The sequence below is a fragment of the Haplochromis burtoni genome, unplaced genomic scaffold, assembly GCF_018398535.1.
Source record: "Haplochromis burtoni strain Fernald_Lab_line unplaced genomic scaffold, NCSU_Asbu1 Contig_29, whole genome shotgun sequence".
Lineage (NCBI taxonomy): Eukaryota > Metazoa > Chordata > Actinopteri > Cichliformes > Cichlidae > Haplochromis > Haplochromis burtoni.
The window spans coordinates 2,390,581-2,400,653 of record NW_024582390.1 but is presented as its reverse complement, the minus strand read 5'-3'; the positions used below and the strand labels follow the sequence as shown (position 1 = coordinate 2,400,653).

General features: G+C 38.9%; 1 protein-coding gene across 1 annotated transcript; it reads left to right on the top strand.

Moving 5' to 3' along the window:
* Window positions 1–2,794: 2,794 nt before the first annotated feature.
* Window positions 2,795–7,251, top strand: cd302 (CD302 molecule). The gene is made up of 6 exons (XM_005918220.3): window positions 2,795–2,956; window positions 4,651–4,776; window positions 4,897–5,013; window positions 5,240–5,422; window positions 5,538–5,558; window positions 5,663–7,251. Exons 1-6 carry the CDS (start codon window positions 2,878–2,880, stop codon window positions 5,863–5,865), a joined length of 729 nt encoding a protein of 242 aa, XP_005918282.1. The 5' UTR covers window positions 2,795–2,877; the 3' UTR covers window positions 5,866–7,251.
* Window positions 7,252–10,073: the final 2,822 nt, after the last annotated feature.

Here is a 10,073-nt window from a genome sequence, read left to right as displayed (position 1 = left end):
TTATTGTGCTGTTTTATTGTGTTTGTTAAGCCCCAAACTTCCTTTTGTTTTTCCACCCTAGTAGATTGTTGCCCAAATTTTATTCTGTTAATTTCTTTGACTTTTTTGGATTAAAAAAAGAAATCTACTTTTACTCTGCCTCATTATTTCCAAGGAGCTCTGATCATATATATATATATTTATTATTATTATTTTTTTTTTTTTTATGGTGAATCTTGAATACAAATCTTAATTGAGTTTACTGGTTGGTAACCTTGCATTAGTTAATTATGTAAAATACGTAATTTGTGCGGTTTGCCAGCACAATATTTTTTTTAAAACAGTCAAACAATAAATTTTAATATGATGGTTGTTATTGGAGCTTGGCTGCAGCTTCAGAGGGCTGAAATCCAAAGCGTCTCTCACTTAGTCTCTCACTTCCAATTGAGGTTTTATAAGGAAACTGGCCTTATTAGAATTTGGAAAATATATATGCGTTAACGAGTTACCTTTTCTCAGACAGCTTGGAAAAAAGAAAAGAAAATCTAGCTCACATTGGCAAACAAAAAAATATACATGCCAAAAGAAGCATATGCATAAATATCCTAAAATTATCTTTATAGTCATTTATAAATTATTGGTGGATTGACATTTTTCAGCAGCCATATAAAATTAAAAAAACCTGCATGCACAAAATGCAAGAAAACGAACATCTGTTTAGTTCCCCCGTCAACACAGCAGCTGATAAAGGTCACTTTGCTGTCAGTTTTCTCCCAGAAAACACACTCAAGTAATGTGACCATGCACATCTCCTTCCTTCCACATTAATCAGTCTTTCAGATAGCCACTCACTGAATTAATGAGACATTATTATCTCATGCAGCTGGCTCAAAATATTATGTCTTCGACTATATATATATATATATATAAAAAAGTCATGCATCAGAAGTGATCATTTAGGCCTCCAAGATGTGGTGTAATATGAAATATATCCTGTATTTTTACCTTAAGGTAACTATAAGACAGTTCAGTTTTTTTATTATATTAAATATCCAGGCTAAACTGAAGCTCTGACTTTCTGACGCTAATATAAGAGGAAGACAATAGGCTTCTTGTTGAGATGGTCTACCAATATTTATGAATTGCTATGCTTTGAGCCCAGAAGGTGAGGACCTGGTAGGAAAGATATTAACTCTGTCACATGGTATTTCTGACAACATGCATGGCCTGGACGGGGTGAGTGAGTGCACTGGGGCGCTCTAGAAGCTTGGATGTGACTGTCTGTGAGCAGGCCTTGCCATGGCAGATGGGTCCCCGCAGTCTCCTGCAGAGTGCTGAGCCACCCTACGGGAAGCCACCGGCTCCAGACGAGGAGCAAAACTCACGCTCCAGCTGTCTGTGTTTTTGCCACATGCGCCTACAAGCAATGGAGTTGAAACCTTGTTTTCCCCCCGAACAACAACCACTCTTTGCCTAAATGAGGCCCTCATATCCACTCTCTTCTTTGCTTACATTGGAGGCATCCTATATTCATACTCATTTTGATGCAGTGCATTGTTTTCTTATACCAGCTCAGGGTGTTCAAATTGCAAGAAGAGTGGAACCATATAGTGTGTGTTATATTTTGAAAAAGCCATGGATCAGTGAACCCTGTGATAAACAAGTGTAATAGGTATCACACAGAAAGTTCTGAAGTTAACAGTACAAATACTTATGAAACGAAACCACTTATTAAAAACATTAAATACAATACAATTTTATATGTGTATATCTGGAGGGACTAGGGTGTTAAATTTACTAGGAAATTAATTTAAACCTCTTTAAGAGGACAGACAGACAGTGAATTGTTCATGTTTACATAACAAAACAATTGCAAAGGCTCCGTCTTCAAAAACTTGTTTTGTTTTGCTTTTGACAAAATAATGGTGACGAATTCTTCTCAGTTTTGAAACATGCAATTAAATATACAATTAACAATTTAAAAAATTCATTAAAAAAATATTTATATTTAATTTAATCTGGTTACTAAGTGGTTAAATACAGAGGAATAAGCATAATAAGCATGATATAAACAGTTTCTAAGCAGTAAGCAAATTTTCAGATGCAGGGAGGGGACAACAAATCGATAAGAATGTCTGAATAAATGCACCTTTGCCTATATGTGAGCTGATAATTAAAATAAAAGTATTTAAAATAGGAACCAACAACCTTTTGACATTTACATTTTGACACATTTTGTCACATGGTGGGTTACTGTTACTAATAATTACTAATTATTCTTTTTCAAAGGACAATCTGAATACAGTAATTAACAACATTATCTGAAATACTTCACCACATCAGCAAAATGAGTTAGGGAAGTCTACAATTACAGCAATGTTAACTCAGAGAGACCCTTTTATCGTATGTTTGTGAGAAGCGATAGCAGTACATTGCCCAAACTGTTGTGGAAACTGGACCTACAGCGCCATCTAAAGGCTAGTATGTGCAAATCGTGCTGCAAAAGCTCTTCCGAGTGGACTACACTTGTTCGTTTGTGACAACACAAACGAATTATATTAACAGAAGCACGGAAGATGAAACTTTTCCATTAATTTGCATCCGTTTGCATTAATTGCCGACGTGCCGTATTTTGTAATTACAATGCGCAGGAGATTATATTTATATCGTTCTCCGCGTTGTTCAAGCCATTGAAATAAGCAATAACGACCCCAAGTAAATGCTGCTTTCACCATCTCCCACTGATAACCGCGGTGTTTACTCGTGTTCAGGCCGTGCTGTGACTCGTGTGCTGTGCTTTTGCTGTGGGTGTGTGGGTGGGTGGGATTTTGCTCACGCTGCGGCTGACTGGACCGAGCAACAGTCAGAAAACAAGTTTGGTGCTACAAGATTTCAGACATGGAGTCGCTGAAGAAAAGTCACCGCTCGCTGTTGTGGTGTGTCTTCGTGCTGTGTGTTCAGCTGGCTTTGACGAGAGGTAAGGTCTTAAAACTGAACCTCAGCTCTAAGCTAAAAGGAAGCGATATGTTTTAAAAGCATGCTATGGTTTGTCAGGCCGTTATACCGCTGGGTTGAACAGTGCGTAGGCCTGTGTTATTTGCGCTCTCTGGCGTGTGTTTACTTTGGGTTTGGAGGGGTTCGTGTTTTTAGACTGCGGGTAGAAATGTAAATACATTTATTAATGTTACCTAACCAACTTTCCTGAATGTCGACACTGTATTTTGCTTGTATCACGTAACTTGCGAACTAACGTTAGCACACTGCGTACGTGCACGTATCCGAGTGAAAGTGCACTCCTTTCGTTTGTTTCCAAAGGCTCTTTAAAAGAAAGAATCAGGGCTTCACCTCTTTTTTTTTAACCTTGTCTGAGTGCTTACTGCATTAGCATTCTTTGTATTTCGCCTCAGGGTGGCTAATCACGGCAGATTTGAAGTGAAAACACAACAAGTTTTTGCGCCTATGCTGTACTAGAACTCCATATTAGCACACAACCTTATTTCCAAAAATAAATTGATAAATAAAATCATGCCACCATTTGCCAGACACAGAATAGAGACACTAATAAAAGAGGAACTGTGGTCACAAGTTGGAAGCAACCAACTGGGTTATGACGCAAAGCGTCTCAAGTTTTATGAATTTGACTGCTGATTTCCCATTTTTGTTCTCATTAATGTGCTTTAAGGGCATCGGTTTGAAATGAAATAATGGACATAGCTTTACAGGCCTCAGTTTTAGTTTGATTAGGTTATCACGATGCCAAGACAATTGTGCTTGCTTGCACTTTTCTTTAAGCGGAATACCCAAAAGTAATTGGACACCTGGCACCTAAATGACTGTTTGACATCTATAGCAATCTATTCTAAGCCACATGGACAAAGAGGAGCCCGTGTGGCTTAGAATAGATTGTCATTTTCATTGAGGTGAAGTTGTCTCTCACTGCAGGATAATAATCAGACTCAAGTAAAGCATTAGTGTGTTTATAGCAGAGGTGGGTAATTAATTTACCCAGGGGCCCAGTTTCTCACATGACCCCTTGGTTAAATTAATTGCCCACCCCTGCTTAGGAATCCGTGGAAAGGCACAAGGCTTTTTGTGACTGAACAGCAAGGAGATAGAAGTACATGTTTCCTTTTCAGTCATATTCATAACCACAATCCTCAGAGGCTCTGCACTAGATGCAAATGGTTTGAGATGCACAAAAGCAAAAATGTGAGGTTGTTGTTCTCAAAACCTTGAAAAAAAAAAGTTGTAGTGCGTAAGACCAAACAAATGGCATCAAAATGGTGAACAGATGAAAGTTGTAAAGCAGCATCAAACATGGTGGAATATGTATAGCTAGCAATAGCGTGTCACCCTGGCATTCATTGATTTCACTGCAGACAGGAGCAACAGATTGAAAACAGAGGTTTGCTGGAGTATAGGTCACGTGATGATTCATGACAGTGACACAAAGTGGAATATCATGAAGACTGAGATTAGTCTGGCTGTGTACACCACACAGTGGGCTGCACTAGTGAATGTCCTGGCAAAGAACACTAAAGAAGATCCAGAACCTCGGGTAGTTTTAACCCTACAAACTTGGGGCACTTCTCCGACACACTTCATCGACAGTGTTGGTTTAAATTGTCCTGAACTGTAGGTCTCAGGGTGGCTCTCCATTGTTTCTTTCAGGCTGCCCTGCAGATGGACGAACCTGGGTGCCCTTTAAGGACAGATGTTACCACTTTGTCCACGGAGACGAAGACAAAATCAAAAGCTACAGCTTTGAAGATGCAAAAACTCACTGCAAAGGCTTCGGTAGATGACCGAGCCATGTTACGTTCAAATGTTTCCTGTGTTTAAAAACAAGAAGTCAAATCGACTGCATTATCAACGCGTGTGATTACGCCTTCATATTTACTGTGATTGTTTTCCTAGAACTTTTGACGATCCAGAGTGAGGAGGAGAATAAATTTGTCATCGACTATAGCCCCAAAGTGTGGAAAAACAGCCCGCCGGTCATCGTGTGGCTTGGAATGTATTACGACTCAAACAGTAAGTTTCATGAAAACCTTTCGGCTAGCTTCATAACTAATTAACAGCGTTGTTTGGAGGTCACTAGGTGGAAAACAGAGAAACTAAGGGCAAAAAGATGGACATCACTTCTGTGTCTGTCTGTGAATGCTAGAGGAATGCTGAAGCTTAATGAAAATATACTCTTTAACTATAGTTGCCCTAAAACCTCTAAATATGTGAAATAACAATTCATGTGTCTGGTCAGCTCAAAACATGACCTGGCTTCACGACAACGCGGTGACTTTCTCTAACTGGGAGGATGGCTCTTTGACGTCAGATCTCGCGCCCATGGATAAATGTGCAGCTCTGCACACAAACACAGGAAAGTGGGAAATTGTCAGTTGCAGTGATGACCTGGAGAATGGGGTAATCTGTGAAGCCGCCCAGGGTGAGATTTCTTTTCTTTTTCTTGATGTTGCACTGGAATTTGAATCTGTCACTTCAGAAAACAGGGCTGCGATTGGTGCCTCACATTGTGTTTTCTGTCTTTATTTGCTTTTCAGATAAAGAGAAAGCCAAGCGGAGTAAGTCAACCTTTGAGCTTTATTTCCTGACGGTTTCTGTGCTTATTCCTGTGGTTTTTGGTACTAATTGTGACCTCCCTTATATTGTTAATCGTCTCCCTCAGAACCTAGCGCAGTGCTCTCTGCCCTCGTCATTCTCAGCGTGGTGGCTATCGTGGGAGTCTCAGCTGTTGTTTGGTTTCTGCACCAGAAGCACAACTTTGGCTCCGGCATCGTCACGGCATTCGAGTACCACCCTCCGTTCCGAGTCCCTGACACAGACCAGTCGTGCCTGGTGGAGGCTGAGGAGACTGATAGCACACCATAGGAGCACGTTCTCTCTCTTCCTAAATAAGAAACACCAAACCCTTCCCCATGGGTGGCTGTTTTTTCTTTTTCTTTTCTTCCCATTCAATGAGAAGTCCACTCTTAAAATTGTTACGCAAGCAGTTTGGGATTAACGCATGTCAGTGGCATGACTCAGAATAATGTGTGTTTGGGAGAAATGTGATGCTAAGCATTTCTCTTTTACATCTACATGCTTTTTAGTCACCTGCACTAACAACAGATCATTTGTAAATATCTCTGATTGGTGCATTTTCCTCAGCTACCACTGGGCGTTAACGTCAGGTTACACGTCAGACACTACAGAATGGTCAATAGCTGTTCCTATTTTGCATATTGAAACAAATGCACTAATGGCTTCCTTAAGTGGTGTGCAAGATTATACGAGGAGTGTGACTTTCACGTGTTTTGTGTGCATGCAGGAATTTTTGTTACAGAGTTAATTCAGCTTGGTTTGGAGTCCCACAAATTGAGGGTGAACAAGAAGGGATATTAACAAGTTTTTGGGGGGATTTTTGCCACTTTATACACAAGAGATATACGTATCTCATGTGTTTTGTTTTTTTTGTTTTTTTTTGTTTTAAAAATGCAATCAATAATGTTTTCTTTTTTTTTTTGAATACCTTGTCTCTGTTGTAATTGTTCAGATTATTCAAACTCTACAGTGTAAGATAGGCTGTAATTAAACTCCTGTAATCTTCAAGCCAAAGCTAAGACAACCTTGTAACCCGGTCAGGGTTACGTTTTATATATTTAAGTGTTAACAGAGCTCCGTATGAGCCATACTGGAATATAACAAATAAAAAGCTTAAACTTGCCTTAAAAAAAAAGTCCAGTATTTCTTCCAATAGTTAGAGGACTCTTTTTAATTGCTTCCTCCAAACAAGAAAGCATGAGGAGCCACCTTGTTATTTCATGCACAATGATGTTGCAATTTAGGTGAACAAAAATCCACAAAAATAAAAATGACTGTAACATTATAAGACTTTAAGGTAACTTTATGAGAATGCTTTTATATTTGTTTTCCTCTGCTCTTTCTCGTTTATGGAAAGCACATGGAATCCTTTCTGTCCCGACTATACAGCCAGTAAATATTTAAACTGTTAATTCATTCCAGGATTTCAATGGGTATCACACTTTATAGTTTAAAGGGTTAAAAGACTGTGGGATTAAATGTTTACCTGCTGCCCTGTGGAAAAGACAATCTTACTATTAGAATTTTTAGAAGAAAACCGAATGTGAATGATTATAGGGGATTAAAGCATGATGTGAATATGGAATGAGTATATTGCAGAAGAATGGCAGGAACCTTTGTATGATGCTGATTTTGTTTTCTCCAATAAATTTGCACAAATTTCTTAAAACCATATTTTGTGTTTGTAATAATGGGTAATCAGGGGAATATGGAAAAGTCCACTCAAATACACAGCACATTTTAAAGCACTAATGCATAATATATAAGATTAATTTGGTATGATTTTTAATAGTATGCAACAAGTAACCCTATTGCTTTTTTTTTTTTTTTAGCAATGCCATTTCAGAAAATAGGAATACTTTCTAGTCAGTCTTATATTTCCCATTTATGCTAGATATATAATATCTACATGTCACTGCATAAATTAGACTGGAAGAATGACCTGGACTACCAAAATCAGAGTCTGTGAAAATCATTCTTAATCACTGTCAGCTGAAGGGTGTCTGTCCCTGTAAGAGTCCATCGGTTCTGTTGACATTTTAGTGTGAAGCTGAGATGAAACAGAATTGAAAGAAGTCAGCAGGATATCCTTCACTTACATGCACATCTAATTTCAGATTTCCAAGAAGCCTGCAATCCATCAAAGTTTCTTCAGAAATTGTCAACGGATGCCTCTTTGCTGGGCAAGTACACTTTCTTGATGTGTTTTTTTTTAACGTTTTACAATGAATGATTAAAAGCAGTTGTGAACCAGCATTTACTGATGCAGCACATTGATAGAGAATCTTTGTAAACACCTTTTCTTTTCTTCCTGGCAGTCGAGGTAATTTCTAGATTTGGCCACAAGGTGGGATAGTGGAACAAATGTATCTTGAGTCTACGGTCACGGGAAATAGAACATTTCTTCCACAAATTAAAAAAAAAAAAAGGTCTCGAAACATAGAAAACAATTAGTTTTAAACAGCTTGTGTTAGTAATTAATAAGAATGATTTCTAGCATGTCTCTTAAGATTTCTATTAGAATAAAGTATTGTTCAGCACAGGTTATGTGTGCTTCTTGATTTTAAACTGTTGTAGTAACAAAACACTGAGAAATTAAAGGATTATTAATTTAATAAATGTTAAATCTGAATACATTTTAATTAAAAAAAAACTCACTGGACACTTTATTACGTACACCTTGCTAGTATCAGGCAGGACCTACTTTTGCTTTATGAACTGCCCTAACTCTTTGTGGCAGATTCAAAGAGGTGATGGAAACATTCCTCAGACATTTTGATTCATATTGACATTATAGTATCACACAGTTGCTGCAGATTTATAGACTGCACGTCCAGAATGAGAATCATCTATTCAACCACATACCAAAGGTGCTCTACTGGATTGAGATCTGGTGACTGTGGAGACCATTTGAGTACAAGGACCTTATTGTCATGCTGAAGAAATCATTTTTCATTATCCTGCTGGATGCAGATATACACTGTAGTTAAAAATGGACTGAATGGTCAGCAAAACTACCGGGGTAAACTTTAAACCATGTTCAGTTGGTACTACAGGGAGTGCAGAATTATTAGGCAAATGAGTATTTTGTCCACATCATCCTCTTCATGCATGTTCTCGAAAACCTACTACCAATTAAGCATATTAGGTGATGTGCATCTCTGTAATGAGAAGGGGTGTGGTCTAATGACATCAACACCCTATATCAGGTGTGCATAATTATTAGGCAACGTCCTTTCCTTTGGCAAAATGGGTCAAAAGAAGGACTTGACAGGCTCAGAAAAGTCAAAAATAGTGAGATATCTTGCAGAGGGATGCAGCAGTCTCAAAATTGCAAAGCTTCTGAAGCGTGATCATCGAACAATCAAGCGTTTCATTCAAAATAGTCAACAGGGTCCAAGAAGCGTGTGGAAAAACCAAGGCGCAAAATAACTGCCCATGAACTGAGAAAAGTCAAGCGTGCAGCTGCCAAGATGCCACTTGCCACCAGTTTGGCCATATTTCAGAGCTGCAACATCACTGGAGTGCCCAAAAGCACAAGGTGTGCAATACTCAGAGACATGGCCAAGGTAAGAAAGGCTGAAAGACGACCACCACTGAACAAGACACACAAGCTGAAACGTCAAGACTGGGCCAAGAAATATCTCAAGACTGGTTTTTCTAAGGTTTTATGGACTGATGAAATGAGAGTGAGTCTTGATGGGCCAGATGGATGAGGCCCGTGGCTGGATTGGTAAAGGGCAGAGAGCTCCAGTCCGACTCAGACGCCAGCAAGGTGGAGGTGGAGTACTGGTTTGGGCTGGTATCATCAAAGATGAGCTTGTGGGGCCTTTTCGGGTTGAGGATGGAGTCAAGCTCAACTCCCAGTCCTACTGCCAGTTTCTGGAAGACACCTTCTTCAAGCAGTGGTACAGGAAGAAGTCTGCATCCTTCAAGAAAAACATGATTTTCATGCAGGACAATGCTCCATCACACGCGTCCAAGTACTCCACAGCGTGGCTGGCAAGAAAGGGTATAAAAGAAGAAAAACTAATGACATGGCCTCCTTGTTCACCTGATCTGAACCCCATTGAGAACCTGTGGTCCATCATCAAATGTGAGATTTACAAGGAGGGAAAACAGTACACCTCTCTGAACAGTGTCTGGGAGGCTGTGGTTGCTGCTGCACGCAATGTTGATGGTGAACAGATCAAAACACTGACAGAATCCATGGATGGCAGGCTTTTGAGTGTCCTTGCAAAGAAAGGTGGCTATATTGGTCGCTGATTTGTTTTTGTTTTGTTTTTGAATGTCAGAAATGTATATTTGTGAATGTGGAGATGTTATATTGGTTTCACTGGTAAAAATAAATAATTGAAATGGGTATATATTTGTTTTTTGTTAAGTTGCCTAATAATTATGCACAGTAATAGTCACCTGCACACACAGATATCCCCCTAAAATAGCTAAAACTAAAAACAAACTAAAAACTACTTCCAAAAACATTCAGCTTTGAT

What these genes read in the sequence shown, in the direction of transcription:
- cd302 (XM_005918220.3), top strand. Translation starts at nt 2,878, where the DNA reads ATGGAGTCGCTGAAGAAAAGTCACCGCTCGCTGTTGTGGTGTGTCTTC. An exon ending in AATCTGTGAAGCCGCCCAGG is followed by an intron (nt 5,423 to 5,537) that starts GTGAGATTTCTT and finishes TTTGCTTTTCAG; the next exon opens with ATAAAGAGAAAGCCAAGCGG. An exon ending in TAAAGAGAAAGCCAAGCGGA is followed by an intron (nt 5,559 to 5,662) that starts GTAAGTCAACCT and finishes CGTCTCCCTCAG; the next exon opens with AACCTAGCGCAGTGCTCTCT.